Raw genomic sequence first — 21,547 nt, 5'->3', positions numbered from 1 at the left:
CTGAGATCTGATGATTGACACAACCCATGCTTTAAACCACTGGACTGCAGGACCCCTCAGTGGTTGGCAAAGCTAGAAGTTTCTGCTTTAGAAATCTATCCCGTGACATCTGCAAGTCGGGGTGCAATGGCTCTCATAACCCTCTGGGGTTTGTAGGGCTAACACAGTCATCCCCTCCTCTGAATATACAGGCCGGATGAAGTTCAAGTTATGATTTGATCAAAGTGCCTCTTGGTACCACTGGCTCTTGCTTTGAAAGGCAGGTGTGTGTTCTATCCTTAGCTGAAACTGAAGGTAGACTAATTGCATTTTAACCCCATCAGAGGACACATTGCCCTGAATGCCATTTGCCCCCTCTTCTCTGGGAACACGGGGGGCAGGAGGGTAACTGACATGCCAGAACCATCTGCCTGGCTCCTAATAATAAATTGTGAGAGGAACAGGTTTCAGGCAACCATTGCTTATTTAAAAAAAAAAAAAAAAAAAAAAGGTGGCTCTTCTCACACCCGGGCAGCCATCTGCTGTGTCCTCCATATGTGCCAAGTGGTGGGAGGAGGAAGTGACTGCAGGGGAGTGAGGGGGGAGAAGGTGCCTCTGGGTCCCACCCTGCCAGAGGGGGGGGGACGGGGGGGGGGGCCTCACACATTTTCTTCCTTTTGCCGCTGTGGACAGGACATTGCAGAGAGAAGAGAGAGAGAGGAGCACTCACTGGCTTTGACCTCCCTGGTGTCTGAGCATAGGGAAAGCACAATTCCTTCAAGATGCCGATGGTAGGTATTAGCTCCTGTGTATGGAATGCTTGCGTGGGTCAGGCACTGTGCTAGCCGCTGTACACACATCAGCTCATCTAATCCCGACAGCAAACCTATATGCATCCATTTTACAGATGAGAGACTGGAGGCTCAGAGACCTTAAGTGATTCACCCAAGATCACACAGAAAGGCTGCCTCTGCAGTATGCAATGATGAGGCCCGGCCCCCTCTCTACCCTGACACCCCGAGCAGGCTTTCCACGTAACAGATGAGCAGTTGACATCACCAAGGGTGGTCTTCCACCTCCAGCCCTGCCCCCGACCCCCTCCCACCCTCCGTCCTTGAGCTGCAACGTAAGCTTCTCTGGTCACCTAACCCGTGGCTCAGTGCCTCTCTCTGTCTCACCCAAAGAAGCACAGGAGAAAAAGCTCGGCAAGTATCCAGGAACTTTCCGAGAAGGTCAAAGAGCAGCTGGCTGAGGCTGAGCTTCGGAAGCTGAGGCCGCAGCTCAGGGAGATGGTGGAACGTCGGAAGTCCTTTAACTTCCGCTCCCAGCAGAAAATCTCAAACCAGCAGTAAGTGGTGGTCAGTTCTGTACTGAGTGAACGTGGAGAAAACGATGGATTTGGTTTCATGCGGTTGCCCTCTCATGTGGCCTCGGGGCGGGGACCCGATTCTGAACCCGATCTGGGTACCTCGGTGGGACAGCTTCAGGTAGCAGGGCGTACGTATTCTCAGAATCCAGGGTGTCCTCAGGACCCCAAGGGGGAGAGGACACCCGTGTCTCAGGGAAGGGTCCAAATGAAAAATTCTGGTTGCTGTTTCTTTGCGTACATGGGTTTTGTTCTTCCGTGTCCGCATCTCAGCGTGGGCCGGTGGGAGACGGCTGCCCCAGCTCGCGAGCCGCCAGGGACCACACCGAGAATCCGCGGGGAATCCGGTCCAAGCCCAAACTCCCAGGAAAGGGGGAATCTGATTGGCTCAGCTTGGGTCAGGTGTCCGCTCCTGGTCCAATCAGCTGTGGCCAGGGGGCGGGGTCTGGGCCATAAGCCACGGAATGGCTCTGAGTGTGGAGCGAGTGTGTAGCCCATGGTTCTAGCAACCCGGGTGGTTCTAGCAACCCGGGTGCAACCCAGAGTAGGGGCAATCATCGGGCTGCGGCTGCCCCAAAAGATGTTTCCTGCTGTGCGTCCTTATGGGATCTGCAAGAGCAAATATTTGAAATTGGCTTGTCCTAGAAATTATGATGTGGATAGCTTCTTTAGACAATAGAACAACGTTCCCTGGGGTTGAATAAACAAATATCCTTAGATTCCCTCCAAGGGAATGTAATTCCTTAGCTATATGCATAACGTTTATACAGGCAGAAACTACCCATTATTAGAAAGAAAATCTTCCACTGTTTGATGATGTGTGAAGTTCAAAGGATAGGGGAAGCAGGGTGGTTCAGATTTTCTATGGATTTAACTCACACCGACCTAGTTCCTATGGGATCTTTGTGTGAATTAGAAAAAGGAACTCTTTCCCAGGACACTTTACTGCCATCTGTTGGAAACATAGGGATTGTTGTCACTACATAGGGATTTTGTTAGAACAAGGTGAAGCCTTAGGAAAGTGTAAATCAAGAAAATCAATGATTGTTTTTCAAGTTGATAGAGCTCCCATGGGCAGTGCAGTCCACAGCCTGGACATCTGTGCCTGGCAGCCCTGATTCACAGCCTACCCCTGATGGACATCAGGAAAAACCTCCTTTCTGGTGGATCTCTGACAGTTTTTCTGGACTCTTACCCTTCATCCTACTTTTACCCCAGTCCATTTCATTTGGTTTCACTGTGATGGACCTGAAGGGGAGGAGGAAGGGAAAGCGGAGATCTGAGACTCTTCAAGTGAAACACCTGTAAATAGAGGCCAGGACTGAGTTGAGCTGAGTGAGATGCCTCGGGTGTAATAGTTAAGGAGTGCTTGTCCTATACCTGTTCCCTCCTGAGAGGGAAGGCCTCCTTAAATTTGGGGCCACCTCACTCCCAGTCCCAGCCTTGCCCACGAGACTACCTTTTGCTTTTACTGAGCCCTCTGAATACCCAAGTCTGGTGGACTGTTGGGCTCTTTTTCCTCTCCACCTTAACAAAGACCCTCCCCTCCCAAGACAGACTAAAGTAGGGGAGAAAGGTCCCAGTGGCCAGGGATAGAAGACAAGCTGCTCTAGAATTAGGGGTTCAGGGCAGCCCGGGTGGCTCAGCGGTTTAGCGCCGCCTGCAGCCCAGGGCGTGATCCTGGAGACCCGGGATGGAGTCCCACATCGGGCTCTCCGCATGGTCCCTGCTTCTCCCTCCACCTGTGTCTCTGCCTCTCTCTCTCTCTCTGAATAAATAATATTTTAAAAAAATAGAATTAGGGGTTCACTCCCACATGTGGCTATTTACATTTGTAGTTGATGAGATAACATTAAAATTTCAGTCCTTCAGTTACACTAGCCACATTTCAAGTGCTCAATAGCCTTGGTGCCTGGTGCATGCTACCGGACAATGCAGAGAACATTCTCATCATTACAGAAATTCTGTCAGACTTGTTGCTTTAGAACAGGGGTCTGCAAACCATGGCCAGTGGGCCATTCTAGTTAGCTGTCTGTTTTTGTAAATAAAGTTTTATTGGAGCATGGCCACCCCTATTTGTTCATGCATCTCCTGTGGTTACTTGTTGAATAGTTGCAGTAGAGACCATCTGGCCTGCAAAGCCTAAAAATACCCTTTTGACCCTTTATAGAAAAGAGTTTGGAGACCCCCACCCTAGAACATTTTCTGTTCTAGAGCAATGCTTCCAAAACTTGAATGTACATATGAGTTATTCAAGGATCTTGTTACAAAGCAGATTTGGATTCAATAGGTCCTGGGTTGGGGCCTGAGCTTCTGCATTTCTCCAAGCTTCCAAAGGATGTCAAGGCAGCTCGTTTGCAGACTGCACTGTGCTGCCCTATGGGGTGCCCAGACTTGGCCAGAAACTCAGCCTCTGTGCCATTTCCGGTTGTTCAATTGTTGTGTGGTCACCCGAGCCATTTTCTCCCCCCCCAAATCCCTGTTTGCCCACACTCCTACCCGTCTCCTCTCCAAAGCAGGGAGAGGGGGAGAGAGGAGGAGACTCATGTCAGCCGATTTAATAAATCATTAGCACCCTGCGCAGAGACACTGGGGGAGGTTGGAGGTTACTGCGCATCTCTGTGTTGACGGGAAATTGAAAATGCCTGCCTGATGGGCTTGCCTCTCATTACCCGAGATAATTGGCTGTAAAGTCAAGTCTGGAAGGAAAGTCAGCAAAATCAGACAGATGCCCATGAGCCGCTGGCAAAAGAGAGAATCTGGGCGCCCCCACCACGTCTAGGTAATGGGTTTTGACAGGCACAGCTGCATATTGCTCCCTACGAAGAAAGGGCCGCCTGGAGAGGGGCAGGGCTGTGGCGTTGAAGCCGGTCAGAGTTCTAGACCTGGACCTGAGACCTGGACCTGAGACCTGGACCTGAGACCAGCCCCCGCCAGCCCCCCGCCTGCCAGGGTGGGAAGTACCTGGCTGCGGCTCCTTTTCGCACTAAGGAGCCTGGAGCTTCAGAGCAAGGTAAACTCGGGGGTGCTTAGGGTTAATCACATGCTGCTTTCCCAACAGCAAAGAAATCAAGGCCCTGCAGGGAGAGCAGAATGAGATCACTCTGCTTTCGAGTCTCATCAAGTCCTCAAAGAACTTGGCTCTGAATGAGAAAAACTATATGGAGCTGTGTTTCCTGCTGCAGACCAAGGAGTATGAGGCCCTGATTAAATCAACGAAAGTGCTGTTGGCCGAACTGAACGAGAAGGTGTGGTCTTTCCCTTAGAGGGTTAACCCGAGCACCGAGCAAGGGGAGGAGGGGGTGGGGCGGAGAGCGCAGAGGAGGGGGCGGGGGGGAGGGGAATACCCATGATGCCTTAGGTCAGACCTGACACCCCATACTCTGGAGGTGACTGCGCATGCTCTGCAATCTTGTGACCCCCCCCCCCCCAGTGCTACTGGTCCGTTCCTCCATTGTATTTTCCAGCACCTTCCCACCAAGAGTAAATCTCAAACCCTTACTGTGCCAGTCAGGAGAGGTCAGGCTATGCTGTAGTAACACCACCGAGTGGCCCCTTCAACGCAGTGGTTTAAAACGATAAATATTTCTTCCTTGTTCATGCTGTGTCCCTCATGGATTGGCTATGGGCTCCTAATATCTTCTCATCCTGGGGCCAGGCTGATGGGGTGTTTACCATCTTGAATATTGCCAGGTGTTGTGCAGAGACAGAGTTCTGGAAAGTCTCACACTGGCAATTGAATGCTGCAGCCTGGAAGTGGCATGTCACTTCTGCCCATGAGCCATGGGCTCAAAATAGTTTACCAAATCCATATGTACCCCAACTGCCCAACCACCACCAGTCAACTCTACTCATCCACAAAAAGGTTTGGGAAGTACACGGTATCCAGAAGGCAAAGAGCTAGAGACATTTGCTGCACAGTGTTAATGGTCATATCCCTTCCTATGGACCGAAAGGCCCTCCATGTCTAACCCCTGCCTGCCCTTCTGTCTTCATCACATGTCATTCCTTCCTTAACTCATCTCACCTAGCTGCAGACTTTTTTTTTTTAAGACTTTATTTATTTATTCATGAGAGACACAGAGAGAGGCAGAGACACAGGCAGAGGGAGAAGCAGGCTCCCTGCAAGGAGCCCAATGTGGGACTCGGTCCCAGGTCCCATGATCACGCCCTGAGCCAAAGGCAGATGCTCAACTGCTGAGTCACCCAGGTGTCCCTAGCTGCAGACATTTTTTTTTTTTTCAAATATGTGAAAACTGTTCTTACCTCAGAGCCTTTGCACATGTCCTGATCCCTGCTGCTTGTCCTTTATATCTCAGCCTAAATGTGACTTTCTCAGGGAGGCCTTTCTTTTCTTTTCTTTTCTTTTCTTTTCTTTTCTTTTCTTTTCTTTTCTTTTCTTTCTTTCTTTTCTTTTTCTTTTCTTTTCTTTTTTTAAAAGATTTTATTTATTTATTCATGAGAGAGAGAGAGAGAGAGAGAGGCAGAGACACAGGCAGAGGGAGAAGCAGGCTCCATGCAGGGAGCCCAACATGGGACTCGATCCCAGATCTCCAGGATCAGGCCCTGGGCTGAAGGCAGATGCTCAACCACTGAGGCACCCAGGTGTCCCAGGGAGGTCTTTTCTATGCCCTTTCTCCTGTTGAAAGTATATCCCCTTGTGTTAATTAGCTTCCTTGACAAAAACAAATAGTACACTCAATGAGGTACTTTGAGATGAGTTGTGTGGTTTTTTTAATTTTTGTTTTTGTTTTTAGATTTTATTTATTTGAGACAAAGAGCATAAGCAGTGAGCAGGGCCAGAGAGAGAGAAAAAGAAGCAGACTCCCCGCTGAGCTCCATCCCAGGACCCTGGGACCATGACCTGAGCCAAACGTAGATGCTTAACCAATTGGGCCACCCAGGCACCCCTGAGAAGAGTTTTATGAGGCACTGTTTACAAGGGTGTGAGCATAGAGTAGGGACATTGAAGCACTGTGGGGTTAGCCACCATGGGCAGGGCAGGCACTGTGGAACCTGAAGACAGGGAACAAGCCAAGGGGAATAAATACTCCAACCCCCTCTTCTCACTCATGGACCCCCAGTGCAAGGGACCCATTGCAGGCTCCTTCCAGGTCAGCGTCCCAGGGTACAGAGCAGGGAGGGTGGAGCAGAGTGGAGAATAACCTCAGGGGGCAAACAGGAGATCTCAGCACCACCACCCCTTAACTCCTTTATGACATGACACCCCACGGCACCTCCCTCATAGCACTTCTCATGGTAGTAATTATACTTTAACACAGGTGTCATCCGTCTAAAACCTGTCACCTCCAGGAGGGAAAGGACCATATTTTGTTTCGTTTCCTACCCATCCCATGTCTATCTCAGTGCCTGGCACACAGTAGGTATGTGAAAGAATCTGGAGTCTCATTCCATCTTTCCTCTGCTCCAAACCCTTTAGTAATTTCCTATTGTTCTTTAGATAAGGGCCAAGCTCCCAGGGGTGGTTTGTTAACTTGGCTGCACTATGTGCCTCCAGCCCCTCCCACCTTCTCTCCTGCTCCTTCCTCCTCTGGTGTTCCTTCCACACTGGCCACCTTCATGAGCCCACAGTGCTCTCTTGCTTGCAGGCCTTTGCACCTGCTGTTCCCTCCGCCTGGATTGCCCTTCCCCATCTTCTCTGCTTGAGGAGCTCCTATTTATCCTTCAGGTCTCAGCCCAAATGCTATTTCTGTGAAATGGTTATCCCTACATTTCCTCTCCAGATGCCCCTACTGTACGTTTCCAAAAAACCATGTATCTTTTCCCAGGACTGTGTTTCGTAGCTTGTTTCTAGTTCTAAGATTATAAGTTGGTGTTGAGGGCAGGGACCATCATGCTGTCTTGATTACCATCAGGCCCTTGTTGTCTGGAACAGAGCAGGTGTTTAATAATCATTGATGAACAAACGAATGCATATACAAATGCATGAGGAAGGCAATAACAGTGAAGAAAGAGGAGAATTGGAGAAAAGATGGGGATGTGGGTCCTCAGAAACAACAGGAAAAGGCAGGTTACTTGGGAATCCTCAAAAGAATATGGCACTGACTGCCCTGTACAAAAACCTTCTTTCCTCAGTTCCACCCCAGGGCAGGTAGGTCCCAGAATCCCCTGCTGCTGTGCCCACCATACAACGTCCAGAGCTCCTTCCTTGCAAGAGGTCACTGGAGGCAGGGACCTCACACTAGCCCTGCTTGGCCTCAAAAAGCCAATAAGCCTGTGCCTTCATGCTGAAGAGAGCACCTCAAGTAAGCAATCCATTCCTCTGTTGGCGCAGCCATGGCTGTGTCTCCCATCGGGCTGAGGCTTAATTACTCTCAGTGTCACAAAAGCAATGTCTGACATGAGGGTGCCAAAGGGAAAAGGAGGCTGAATTTAATCACAAGAGCCATGGGGAAGTGCTGACACATACCTGCCTTTGACAAGGAGCTGGAGCCTGATGTCTCTCTCGGTCAACTCAGGCAGGGGCGGGCCTCCTGCAGTACAGGCAGCACTGCGGTCTGGAGAGGCTGCCCTCCTGGATATGGAAACAAGTTTGTGTTAAGGGTGCTGACTATGCATAGCACAAGAGCGGAAAACCAAGTAGAACAGGGGTCTGACTTGACCTGAACCAAAGCCGAGCTGCTAGTATCACTCATAAACAGCATTCACGTGCCTTACAAGTTTGTGTGAGACCCGGCGGCTCCCTTGATGCCTGATGGTCTGAGCTGTCCTCTTTCTTGATGTACCAGTGAGAATATGTTGGGCTGCAAGTAATGCAATTCTTGACTACAAGTGGCTAGGAGAATAGGATTTTGTTTTTCTCACATAATAAGATGTCTATCTGGAAAAAGGTCATCCTAGGGATGGTTTAGGAGCTCTGCAAGGTTGAGTTGGCCTTTTTCTCTCTGATCCTCTTGGTTGGCCCTCCTCTCATGGTCCCAAGATGGCTGCCAAAGCTTAGCTGGTATAGCTTCTCACATCATCACATTCAGAGATATGAAGAAGGGATGAGGGGCTTATTCTTACATGATCTCCTCTCCTGTGAGGGGGAGAATATTTCACAAAATGTCTCTAGCTGATTTTCCCTCATTGGCCAGGGCTAAGGCATATACCTACTTCTAGGCCAATCACTGGCAAAGGGAAATGAAATTCTTATCATTGCTTTGGGATAGACCAGGGGCAGCAAACTGTAGTGTAAGGATCAAATCTGGTCGGTTTATGACCCTTAAACAAAGAATAATTCTTACAGAGAAAACAGACTACCTCCTCCTAGGACACTTTTTTTTTTAGGATATGAGGAAACTTTTCCCAGAAGCTTCTCTAGCAATCACACCTTCTTAATTCAGAGGCCCCAACTGGTTTAGTCCAGCCCATCCCTGAATGAATAAATCATAGGCAGAGGGGCTAGAGTTACCATGGTTGCCTTGGATTAGTCTTCTTGGGTGAAATGGGTGTTGGGGTTCAACCACCCACCAATGTCTACCACAGTTTCAGTTGTTGTTACCTCTTCCAGCACCTGGCTCTGGATCACTCTTCTGTCTTCTGCTTGGCATCTCTTGCTGCCTAAAACCATCTTTCATCAGTCTACTGTGGTCCCTTTAAGGCCTTAAAATGTGGATGTAGACCAAATTGGTGGTCTTTAGGACAGATGAAACCTGAAAACATGAAGGCTTGGCCCATTGAGTGATTACATTTATTTTAATTAGTTAACATGTTCACAGTTGAGAGATTTCATGTAATAATGTAGATATCTGGCTTCTCTTAAAAAAAGACTGAGGAATACCTGGGTGGCTCAGCTGTTGAGCATCTGCCTTTGGCTCAGGATATGATCCCGGGGTTTCGGGATCCAGTTCCTGCATTGGGCTCCCAGCAGGGAGCCTGCTTCTCTCTCTGCCTGTGTCTCTGCCCCTCTCTCTGTGTCTCTCATTAATAAATAAATAAAATCTTAAAAAAAAAAAAAGGACTGAAAAATCTGGCAACATAGGGCCTGAATTTCCACAGGGCAACTGTATCTAAATAGTGTTGTGGTGACACTACAGCTATTTATCCACTCTACTCCTTCCTCTCTAACAGAGACTCCTAAAGAGCTATGTTTCCCATCCTCCCTTGCAGCTAGAGGGGGACAATAAAATTTAAGGGGGAGTCTGTTGAGGGTGTCCGAGAAAGTTTTGCTTTCTAGATTAGATTCTACCCCTTTATCCATATTGCTTTTTCTACCTTCCTCCCTGGAATATGACTGTGAAAGCTGGCACTATGGCAGCCATTTTTTGACCATCAGGGAAAGGCCAGGTGAATGACAGAGATCTTGTGTTTATTTCCTTGGGTTACTAGACTTTAAGCCAGCAATGTTTATGGAGAGAAAGATAAACCATAATTTTTTAAAGCCATGAGATATCTGGGCAGGTCAGTCAGTTAAGCATCCAACTCTTTTTTTAAAAAACATTTTTTTCAAGATTTATTTATTTATTTATTCATGATAGACATAGAGAGAGAGAGAGAGAGAGAGAGAGAGGCAGAGACACAAGCAGAAGAATAAGCAGGCTCCACACCGGGAGCCCGACGCGGGACTCGATCCTGGGACTCCAGGACCGCGCCTGGGCCAAAGGCAGGTGCTAAACCGCTGAGCCACCCAGGGATCCCCAGCATCCAACTCTTGATTTCAGCCCAGGTCATGATCTCAGTGGGGGCTCTCTGCTCTTCTGGGAATATGCTTGAGGATTCTCTCTTTCCTTCTTCCCCTCTCCTTGCTTGTCCTCTCTCTAAAATAAATCTTTAAAAATCTACAGTTTAGTTGCACTTTCTATAATTTTTAGTTGCATGATATCTATATACTCCACCATCCTGTATTATCTTATAATAGGCCCACATTACTCTTTTATGCCACCTGCTTGGCCATAGCTGGTAACCTCTAGTATAGATTTTTCTCTCAATGTCCCATGGTCATAGCTGAGACTGTGCTATATAGACTTCCTGAAGGTTTGGAGATAACCAAAGAAACTAAATCTTAGGGATGCTAACACAGGACCCCAGATGAGATTGCTCCCAGAATTCATCAGCTCAAGCTCAGCATACGGATACTTTCCCCTCAGCTAGAAGCCAGCTTCCATGTAGCTGACAAACTGTATATTTCATTAAACCAAGCATTTAACCTGCCTCATGTAGAACTTCTCACTCTCATAACAGGAGCTGGGCTTTAGATTGTGAATTCAAGCTACCACTTCCAGGCAAACAGGGACATATCAAATTACTTAAAATGACAGTGTACCCACCCTTTATGCACCAGGATTCCAAAAATAGTCTTAGAGATTAGTCTTAGCCCAAATCCTAAGAAAATAAAGTATCTCTGACACATTAGGACCTGGCACTCACCAAGCTTTATGGGTACTTGTCTTCAGGTAATAGTTCTATAAACTTCTCTAGAACCTGCTAGGATTTAGCACTAGCCAACTGCTTCTAGATGGGGCCAACTATTGGACAGGTAATATGGATGGATATCTGCCTGGAATGAATGACTTCATTCATACAGCAGGTTGGTTATGCACACTGTTGGCAGTGTGAAGAAATGGTATGATCTGCTGGTACTTGTATGAAAACTATAGAGTGAGCTCTGTGGGAAGGTGATGGCAGGGGTGGCAGGTATATTTGGGTTTGGAGAACTTGGCTGGAGCTACCAGCATAGAGAGAAACACCAAAATTCTTTCCTACCAACCATGGCAAGGGCGTATTTAACTTATTGGAAGTCAGAATCAATTACCTGGTGTATAAATTGCATGATGTGTTAGGAATGCTTTTGGCTACAGGTGATGTGATACCCAACCAAAAGAAGCTTGGGCCAAAAGGTGAGTGAAATTCACCTGTAAAAACTCTAAATTGCCTCATTTTACCCCAAACTGGCTAAGATTAAGTTGAGTTGAGCATGTATTCAAGAGAGAAATTAGAATTCTATTTATAGGAAAAGAAAGAACGTTGCAGTTTTTATTTTAGCACACTTAAGTTAGTGAACTGTAGAATTTTTACCCATGTTCATTTAACACAGCTGGGGGTTTCTTCTCTCTCTCTCTCTCTCTCTCTCTCCTTTTCTTTTCCCAGATTGTTCAGATGGAAAAGAAAATTATAAACCAAAAACAGATCTTCACAAAGATACAGGAAGCCAATAATCCCCGGAAACTGCAAAAACAGATCCAGGTTTTGGAAACCCATTTGAATCTCGTACGTAAGGTGTTCTGTGCAGCTTTGCAAACAGCTCTGCCTTCCCTTGCTCAGAGTATAGAGTGATGTCTGTGGAGCCATTAACAGAATATAACAATCTTGTTGCTTGACTCAGGAGAAGGTGAACTAATGCTGTTCACACAAGCCAGGCAGCCTTTTGGACTTACTGCCCACTCTTTTCCACCCACTCTGTTCCACCTACTCTGTTCCATCTACTTGGTTCATTGTTACCCAAGGTGCCTTTCTCCTTGCTCTATGCACTTTATGCACCATGTTTTTGCCCCCCCCCCCGGATGCCTATTTTTAGTGTCTTAACTTACAAACTCTTGCTCATTTTTAAGATACAGCTCGAATAGTGCCCTTCAGCAAGCAGAATTAGTTAGACCTTCTTTCTCCATTTCAATCTGCTCATGCCTCTATTAGACCTAGTGCTTTTTGGTTGTTGTTGATAATGTCTCTAGGAAATATTCGGCACAGACACACATAACTTGATAAAGAGAAAAGTGATGTTTCCTGATCACTTTCAATTTATAGTGACTTTTGCACTAGGCAGGATTCTCTAAATTGCAAACTGGGTTAAGCAAAAAAAGAGAATGGATTGGCCACAGAATTGAAAATTCTGGGGGCAAAGGTGGGGCCTTCAGGCATAGCTGGATCCAGGTGCTCCAAACGTGTCTTTAGGATACTTTCTCTGCACATCTCTCCTTTGGATGGAAATTACTTCATTCTCGGACAGCCCCCAATGTGAACAAATACCAGCAGAAAAGGACTATCTCTTTCCTAAGAGTTCAACTGTAAGTCCTAGGGAGGGTTCCTATTGGGCCATCTTGGGTCAAGTGCCCATCCCTAACCCAATCACTGTGAGCAGATGAATGGAATAGTTGGACTTGAGCCACATGACTGCCCTTGGATCATTCCCCCCACCCCCAAGTCAAGAGAGGACAGCCCTATCCAACAATATGGATCAAGAGCTGAGAAATGGTTCTCCTGGAAAAGCAAAAAGAAAGGAAGAAGGAATGCTGAGCACATGCAAACACATTCCAGTCTGATTTGTGAATTTACAGTCCTCACAACATAAGCCAAGAGAGGGGAAAGTGAATTAAATTGATTTGAAGGGAAGCCTGTCAGTGCCTCACTATTCAATGCTCTTAGCTTCCCCCAAAATCTGACCATGAGGGGATCCCTGGGTGGCGCAGCGGTTTAGCGCCTGCCTTTGGCCCAGGGCACAATCCTGGCAACCCGGGATCGAATCCCACGTCGGGCCCCCAATGCCTGGAGCCTGCTTCTCCCTCTGCCTGTGTCTCTGCCTCTCTCTCTCTCTGTGACTATCATAAAAAAAAATTTAAAAAAAATCTGACCATGAGGCTTTAATCGATCAGGCATGGTTGAATTTAATTGGACCTGATCTCTGTCTCCCAGTAACCCGGAAGTGGACTGAAGGCAGGGCAATGCCTTTTTAATATCCATGCACAGTGATTTGTACCCATGCCTCAGAAGGCTTAGGGTGTGTGTTAAAATGCAGATTCCTGCTTTTGAATCAAGACCTGTAATTCTCCAGATTCACTGGTTTTGAATCATAACCCATAAAGCTTAGACCCAGGCATTTGCACTATTATCCCATTGAAACTGAAGGTCCCCTTGGTTAAAAATCATTACTGCTCAGCATAGTGTGAGGCTAGGAGTAGGTACTTAGCAAACATCTGTTGATTGATTGATTGATTGATTGATTGAACACACGCATGATTTAATGATGATTTGTCTATAGAGGTCTGCTTTTTTTTGTAATAGGTCTATTCAGAGTTTCTGTTTCTTCCTGAGTCAATTCAGTAGTTTATTCCTTTCTAGGAATTTGTCCATTTCATCTAAGTTATCTTAATTTGTTGGTATGCAGTTGTTCTTAGTACCTTGCCTTATAATTATTTTTATTTATGTAAGGTCTATAGTAAAGTTCCCTCTCTCATTTCTGAGAGCTCTGCTCCTTTGCTTCTCAAACCTGTCCCCTTTTCCCTTCCTCCCCTGACCAAGTCTGCCTATGCCTTTTAGTAGATTTGATAGCTATCTCTAAAGGTTATTTCAGGGTCCCAGGATACCCCATAACCCTAAAGCCACCTTCACTTACTCAGTGGAGCCTGAGAGTCCTCCCATTTTTATCCCACAATGAGAAGATGGGTAGCATGTCAACCGTCCTGGAGTAAAATTCATACTAAAGTGCAAATGACTGATAACCAGTATCATCTTAAGGGTAAGTAGAAGACACAGAAAGAATGTGAATGAGAATGATTCTGTTCCTGGATTTCCTTCCCTTGTATGGTGGCTACTGACATATCCTACAGAGGAACCTAGGGAGGGCCAGGACTAGCCTGAGGCAAGTGAATAACCCAGTATGCAAAATTTAGCACTCACTGTCAAGCTCATGGAAATACAGGGTTGACCCTGGGAGAGTGAATACCTTCTTAAATTTTGCATCCTGGTGGTCTCCCTTGCCTTCCTCCTTCTTAGCCTTGCAGAAACCTAAAATTTCTTAGAACCTGCTTTGAAAACCTCTGATCAAATCTACTTTATATTTATTAGGAATATTTTCTATAATTGTTTCTTTTCAGTGTTTATGGGAGCACTTTGTATAAAAAACTTCTTTATTAAGATAAATTTATTAAGACTTGCAAAAAAAAAGACTTGCAGAAAAATGGAGGGAATAAATAATGATCACCCACATACCTATCATTTAGATTTAATAATTGTTAACATTTTACTATATTTGTTTTACCCTTCTTTCCCCTGAAGTATTTTAAGGTAAATTACAGACATCACAATATTTCACCCCTAAATACTTCTATTTGCATCTCTAAAGATCAAATGTTTTGTTTCATAGCCACGAAACTACATCACACCTTACAAAATTAATACTATTTCCTTAACATTGCCCACGTTAAAATTTCTCTGGCTGGCTCCAAAATATCTTTCAAAGTTGGGGCCAATCAAGGTTCACCTGATCGTTAGGTCACTTAAATTTCTTTAGTCGACAGCAGTGGTTCTCAAGCAGAGATGATTTTGACCCCAAAGGGACATTGTTTCCAAAAAGAGACATTTTTGCTTGTCACAGCTGGGTTAGGGGCTGTGCTACTGGCATTCAGTGGGTAAGAGTAGAGATGCTTTTTTTTTTTTTTTTTTAGATTTTATTTATTTATTCATGGAGAGAGAGAGAGAGAGAGGCAGAGACACAGGCAGAGGGAGAAGCAGGCTCCATGCAGGGAGCCCAATGCTGGACTCAATCCTGGGACTCCAGGATCACTCCCCTAGCCGAAGGCAGATGCTCAACCACTGAGCCACTGAGGCATCCCAGATGCTTCTTTAATACCACAAAGCACAGGATAACTCCCCACCTCAAAGAATCATCTAGCCCAAAACAGTGTGGAGAAGCCCTGCTCTACAACGTCCCCATCCCAACTTTTCCCAGATATCCACTTACTGAGGAATCTGGCTCAGCTGTCCCATAGAAAGTTCTACCTTCTGGATTCTGTTGATTGTTTCCTCATGGTGTCATTTACCTTCTCCCCCTCTCCCCTGTCATTGCTAAAAACTGGAAGTTAGATATAAAAAGCAGCTGAGAAATTTAAAATCAAGAGTGGGACAGAAACTTGCCTAAGACCATTTAGCCATTTAGTGGCCAACTCAAGCCCTTCACCCAGTGCTTCAACCACTGTGTTGTAGACCTGTGACCGGAGGTGGGGAAAGATCTTCCCACCCTCCGGCTGCCTTCTGGAAGTCTGTCTCGTGCCCTGGAGGGAGCTCGGTTTTGAAGCACAGCCCCGCCCACAGGTCACCATGCACTTTGATAAGAAGCTGACCACCAATGCCAAGCTCCGGAAGGAGATTGAGGACCTGCGTTATGAGAAGGCTGCTTATGACAATGCTTATCAGAAGCTCCAGCGACTGCTGGAGCGACAGAAGCTCTGCTTGCTGATGCAAAAGAAAACCATGAATGTGGCCATCGAGCAGTCTGCCCAGGCCAATGAGCAGAGGTGGGCTGGGGGGAGACCCTAGGGGCAGGGACGTCTCTTCGCTTCCTGCTGAGCACCTCTGTCCCCGGGCTTAGGTATTGAGGGATCTTAAATCATCATCATAACTCTGAGCACTGACTGCTTGCCAAGCATGATGCTAGGGGCCCTGGGTATTATTTCAACCCTCACAACTGCCCCTGCGGTCGTTATTCCTATTATATTACAGACCAGGATCCGAAGGCTTAGAGATGCTGAAATACTTAAGCTGACACCGAGGTAAATGGTGGATGTGGTAGGGCTGAGATTCAAACCTCTCTGCTGTGCCATCTCCTCCGGGTGCCTCTGCCTTTAGTCCTGGGGGGTCTCAGTCTGGGTCATCTCCTGGCCTCACACTCACAGGGGCAAGAGGCATATAGTTGGGCTGCGAAGAGCATAGGTTTGGGATTCAGAGAGATCGGAGTTTGAATCCTGGTTCCATTGCTATTATATTATTGTAGGTCCGCTTCAGGGGTTGGGGGTAGTGAGGATTAAATAGAATATGTATATAAGGACCGGCCACGCAACAGTAACCGACTAGTGGTGGTGATGATGATGGTCATCAGGTGGTGAAGTTGGGGGTGATGACCATAACAGAAAAATCGTTTCCTGGGGGTAGTCCTAGAGCTGGCAGTTCCCGTCATTTAGGTAAGAAGGACTGTCCCTCCACTCCCAGAAGCCTCCCTGATATAAAGAAGTGATGGTCACTGGCAGCAGGTCCCTCTGGCCTGGTAGGGGGAGGGGAGGAGGGGGGGAGCCTTGGGACACTCAGACCCCGCCCCTGCCTCGCTCAGGCTGGAGGCCGTGGCTCGCTTGAAGGACCGCCAGCAGAAGGACATTGCTCAGTACAACCTGGAGATCCAAGAGCTGGAGCGTGTCTATGCCCACGAGACCAAGCTCAAATCCTTCTTGCTGATCAAGCTGAATGATCGTCTGGAGTTCGAGGAGCAGGCCAAAAAGGAGGAAGGTACGCTCTCCAGGCACTTTCCCTCTCCCTCTCAACTGAGGGGGTCCCAGTCCTGCCAAATTTAGCAAGTAACATTGCAAGATGTCTCATTAAATTCAAATCTTAGAAAAACGGTGAAGAAATTTTTAAATGAAATAAAAAGTTATTTGTTGGCTATCTACAATTAGGACATAATTATGCTTGAAAAAATATATTGTTTGTCTGAAATTCAAATTTAACCGAGCGTCCTGTATTATATCTGCCAACCCCCAACCTCTTACTCTGAGGTTTTCCTTCCGTTATTTTAGGGGGAGGAAACTTGGGTGTCCACCCCCGGGTTTGGTGATTTGCTAGGAGGAGTCACAAGATACAGCAGATAGTTACCCCTGTGGCCAGGCCTAAGTCAGGACACAAAGCACACTCAAGCATAGAGGAAACCAGGCACAAGCTTCCAGAGTCTTCTCCCAGGGCAGTCACACAGAACATGCCAATTCCCCCAGCATCTCACTGTGACACCTATGAAGGGTTATCTCCTAGGGGATCTCATCACAGCCTCTGTGCCCCAAGATCTTACTGGGGGCTGGTCACATAGGTGTCCTCTCCCTCGTGCGTACCACAATTCTAGCCTCCCGGAAGAACAGCGGGTGTTCAGCATAAACTACACACTCACACACAAACACACACCATCTGCACAGCCTAGGTGCAATGAGCCACTCCCAGCATTTAAGGAAAATTTGATATTTGTGTAGAGAACTGTTTACCATTTAAGTGCCCAGGTGCACACTTGATGGGATGAGCACTGGGTGTTATTATACTGTATGTTGGCAAATTGAATTTAAATTAAAAAAAAAAAAAGTGCCCAGGTGCAGCCACTGGCCAACCTTGCAAGAAGAGCCCTTTCTGAGGAGAACAGTGTCAGTGCTGTTATTTTTACTCTCTCGCAAACAGATTGAAAAATCTGAGCTCTTCAAAGAGCCCCGGGGCAGCTGCATTTGTTCTTTGTTCTTTTGGCATCTCCTGTCTCTTCCTGCCTTTTTCATTTGGGACTGTGTTGCAAAAAAGTGTGTGTTTGGGAGAACTCCAAAACTCACTCCCTAAAATAACACGTAAAGGAGTCACACAGCCAGAATGTGCATAGGAAAATCTAGGAAGATCTTTGTGGTGGCCATTTGGAGGCTAAATCAGAGATTAAATCAGAGATGAGACTGAGTTCAGGAAAGGTGGGGCTGTTGCAGGCATCAGGCTGGAGAAAACGAAACTTGGAGAATTTTCTTGGTTCTAGTTCCTTGAATTTGCCAAGGTCTGAGCCTACCAACAGGATTCCCTTGACCTTCACCTTGCTCAAATGCCACCTCCTTTGAGAGGCCTTCCTTGGCCACCCAGCTCCCCCTGGCCACCACCTGATGCTCCTCCATCACTGAGCCACGGTGATCATGTATTTCTTCTTCTGTTTACGTGGATATCTCCTTCTCTCCTTCTGTCTGATTCCTCCGACAGGGCTGGGATTTTGTGTCTGCAGAGCCCAGCCCAGTGTCTGGCACATAGTAGATGCTCAGTTAGGTAGCTGTGAAGGGACTCAGGAGTAAAGGTCTTGCGCCCTCTCCTGGAAGAATCTAGCCTCCTCCCTAGGGTGTGATAACGTCACTGCCCAGCACTCTCCCTACCTGGCACTGCTCTGACTGGCTTCCTTTCAGACTCACGGTTGCCGGCTTCTCCTTTCTAGCTCTCAAGGCAAAGAAGCACAGGAAGACGGGCAAGGGTGAGAGTTTTGAGAACTACGAGGTGGCCCACCTCCGGCTGCTGAAGTTGACCAAAGATGGGAACCTGAATCAGCTCATTGATGACTTTCTGGCCAAAGAGGAGAAGAACTTTGCTCGGTTCACGTATGTCACGGAGCTCAACAATGACATGGAGACCATGCACAAGAAGACCCAGAGAATCCAGGTCAGGGCAGCTCCCCTTTCCTAGGCCTGGGACCGGCACACTCTCACAGCAGCCTTTCTCAAAGTGGGTCCCCCAAAACACTCCTTGAGATGCTCTATAGAGTGAGCCTCAAGGTCTCATTGGTTTGGGAAACACTATTTTCCTCCAGGGCTCCCCCCCCACCTACATTTTAACCTTTCTGAAATTGATAACTGTTTTCCAGTTGATGCAGACACATAATGTGGTCCCATTCCCACCCCACCCCCCATGGTGACATTTATAATCCATGGCATGTTCTATAATCAAGGGTTCAGTAAACTATACCCATGGCCAGATACAGCCTGTGGTCCGTTTTTGTACAGGCCATGAGCTAAGAACGGTTTTTACATTTTTAAAGGGCTATAAGGAAAAAAAAAAAAAGGATAGATCATATGTGGCCTGCAATGCCTAAAATATCTACTATCTGGCCCTTTGCCTTAAGAGCCTGCTGACCCCTATTAATCAACAGCTTCACAGAATTGAGGAGAGATTGTCAATCCATCTTGAAGAGAATTGATGTGCTTAGCATAGTAAAAGCTCTGACAAGTCCTGCAGTAAAGAAATCTATTTACTTTTTTGTTAAGCCTGTAAGTTCCCAAACTTAATTGGCTCCTTGGGCTACTTACTTCCCAAACACACATAAACAGCCTTTGGAATTGTCTGCATAGCATAGAATCTAAATTCCTCAGTGTGACACTCCGCCTCTTTGAAAATTTGGCTTTAACCTGCCTTGACAAGTTCAGTTCCCCTCATGACCCCAAAGGTGCCCTCCTCAGCTATCCTGTGCATTTCCCTCTGCTGAGTCTTCCCTTGTGCCATTTTCTCTCCCACCTCCTGCTTTGCTTCTGATGAAATACTGTTCATTGGTCCTGACCCTGAACAGAGGTCACCACCACTGGGAATTCGTCATTCCTCTCTTTGTGCTATTTGTATGTTGAAGGGAGCCACTTAATTTTGCAATGTCACTGCTTCCTGAATATGGAGCAGGTGCGCTGCCCATGAGCAAGTGACTAGTAGCTGGAATATAGATAAAAACATTGTAGCTTACCAGTGATGAGTTCATTTTTATGAGGATTCGGACAAATATAGTTAGCAAACTTGTGATTTAATGGATATTATTACTTAGGGTGATAAATCATAGTAACAGCAAACAAATAATGATACACATAATAAAATGAACACAATTTGGCTGATTTCAAGAAAACTATTAATAGACATTAATAGGTAGTGATAGATAATACAGGCGGTATATGAACATGATGGGAATGAAGGTGGTGGTATCAGTGGTCAGAGGAAACAGATGGCATGCCCCAAGAGGGTGAATCAAGGTGAGTTGTTTTTTTTTTTTAAAGGGACTATTTACAAAGGTTTAAGGAAATTATAAGGAGAGAGCGCAGGAGCAGCATGGGAGGACTCCAGAGCAGGTGAGGGAGCTGTTTCTGGAATCAGGATGAGGTGTGTGGAGGAAGATGTGCCTGTGTCTCTCCTGAAGGGATTGTGGCCAAGCTAGTGACCTTCCCAGGTGGTGAGGGGCTGGTGGGCAAGTACCCCCAACCTCTTTCCAACCACTAATCTCCAGCTGGTGCATCCCATTGTCAGGGAACAACCCAAGCCAGGAGACAAGGGAGCCCAGAGCCCTAGCCCCTGGGGTCTGAGGCAGAGGGTGTGGAAGTGGGGCAAGTGGATTTGTGGGGAAAATGGAGAATATCCAGCTCAGTGTGTCGTGGGGGTACGGTGGGAGGGATGAACTTGAACAGCCCTCTGTCTCCCTTCTGGAAAGTGATTTTTCCAGGGGACTGGCACAAGAGTGTATTCCCTCTGCTTTCCCAGTGCCCAGGCTGGCCCACACACAATAGGAGGCACCAGGAAATGGCTCTGAAACCATAGCTGACCTTGATCTTGCCATTGACCACGATGATAGTGTCCTTTTGTCCTTTGACCATGCAGACTGTCTCTGTCAGGAAGGTGTATCTGATGACAGATGGCCACTCCTGTCTGGGCCTCACTCTCCACATCTGTAGAATGACATACTAGGATGAGAGCAGTACTTTCCAAACTCTTGTAAAACAAAACAAAACAAAACAAAACAAAAAAAACTACAGAACATTTTCATTTAAACGCAGGTTGTGAGGAAACACAGTATAGAAAACAGGTAAAACAGTTTGGGGTGAAGGGGGTGGGAATTGGGAGGAGGGGCTGGAGGGGTTGCCTGGACCCTTACCTTTTTGTCTTTTTGTGGAACTTCTGCTCAAAACTATGGTTCAGGTAAGAAAAATGTATAAATCCATTAGGATTCAAAGAACTGACTTCACCCTTCTGGAGGACACCGGGGTCAGAGGTTGTAACTGGTTGAATCCTGCTCTCATTTTTCTTTTGCTTAGTCTCCCCTACCCCCCAAATTTAGAAATTATTAGTTGCCAACATTTAAAAATCAGGATATTCCACATGAAAACCTGGATTTCTGGTTTCTTTTGGAAAATCTGATCTGACGACTATGGCCCACCGCCCTGCTCTTAGCTGAAGGCTGCTGGCCCTCATCCACCCACACCAGCGGGTCCGATCTGCTGTCCTGTCCCAGGCGCGCTGGGCCCCTGGAGGGCCTTTGAGGTTTCTGTCTCCGATGTAGGCGCTTCGCCACTGCCCTCAGGTGGCCACGCTGCAGTATTGCATGGAAAGGTTTTGGACGCAGACATCCGAAGGCCTGAAAGCTTAAGGATGGAAGGATGGATGGATGGTTCATTTGGGACCTGGGAAGTGGACAGGACCCTGATTCCCATTTTCTAGGAGACAGCACCTTAATAGTCCCAGTGGGATGGCAGGGACAGACCATAGCAGAGGCATGTGAGGATGCTAGTTGGAAACTGAACCGATCAAGAAATGGTTACTAAACAAAGTTGCCCTTCATCTTTCCCTTTACCTGATGGTACCGCCTCTCTAGGCTACACAGCCTGTCTCTGACCTTAGCAGGAGTGTGTCTGATGAAGCATAGGCAGGTCCATGATCTCCCTGGGCTTCAGGCTCCCCGTTTGTAGAATGATGTTTGGACCAGAA

At 46.9% G+C, this 21,547-nt stretch overlaps 1 protein-coding gene across 1 annotated transcript in view; it reads left to right on the top strand.

Moving 5' to 3' along the window:
* The first annotated feature begins 761 nt into the window (after positions 1-761).
* CCDC63 (coiled-coil domain containing 63) overlaps positions 762-21,547 on the top strand; it is a 32,492-nt gene continuing 11,706 nt past the window's right edge. The window contains exons 1-7 of the mRNA XM_055323282.1: positions 762-770; positions 1,140-1,327; positions 4,407-4,593; positions 11,435-11,554; positions 15,371-15,573; positions 16,383-16,555; positions 18,258-18,478. Of these exons, the coding sequence (XP_055179257.1) occupies positions 762-770; positions 1,140-1,327; positions 4,407-4,593; positions 11,435-11,554; positions 15,371-15,573; positions 16,383-16,555; positions 18,258-18,478 (1,101 nt within the window). The remainder of the gene's footprint in view (positions 771-1,139; positions 1,328-4,406; positions 4,594-11,434; positions 11,555-15,370; positions 15,574-16,382; positions 16,556-18,257; positions 18,479-21,547) is intronic.

Source organism: Nyctereutes procyonoides, unplaced genomic scaffold (assembly GCF_905146905.1).
Source record: "Nyctereutes procyonoides isolate TBG_1078 unplaced genomic scaffold, NYPRO_anot_genome, whole genome shotgun sequence".
Taxonomy (NCBI): domain Eukaryota; kingdom Metazoa; phylum Chordata; class Mammalia; order Carnivora; family Canidae; genus Nyctereutes; species Nyctereutes procyonoides.
The sequence above is the reverse complement of the archived record's forward strand: the minus strand, read 5'-3'. Positions and strand labels throughout refer to the sequence as shown.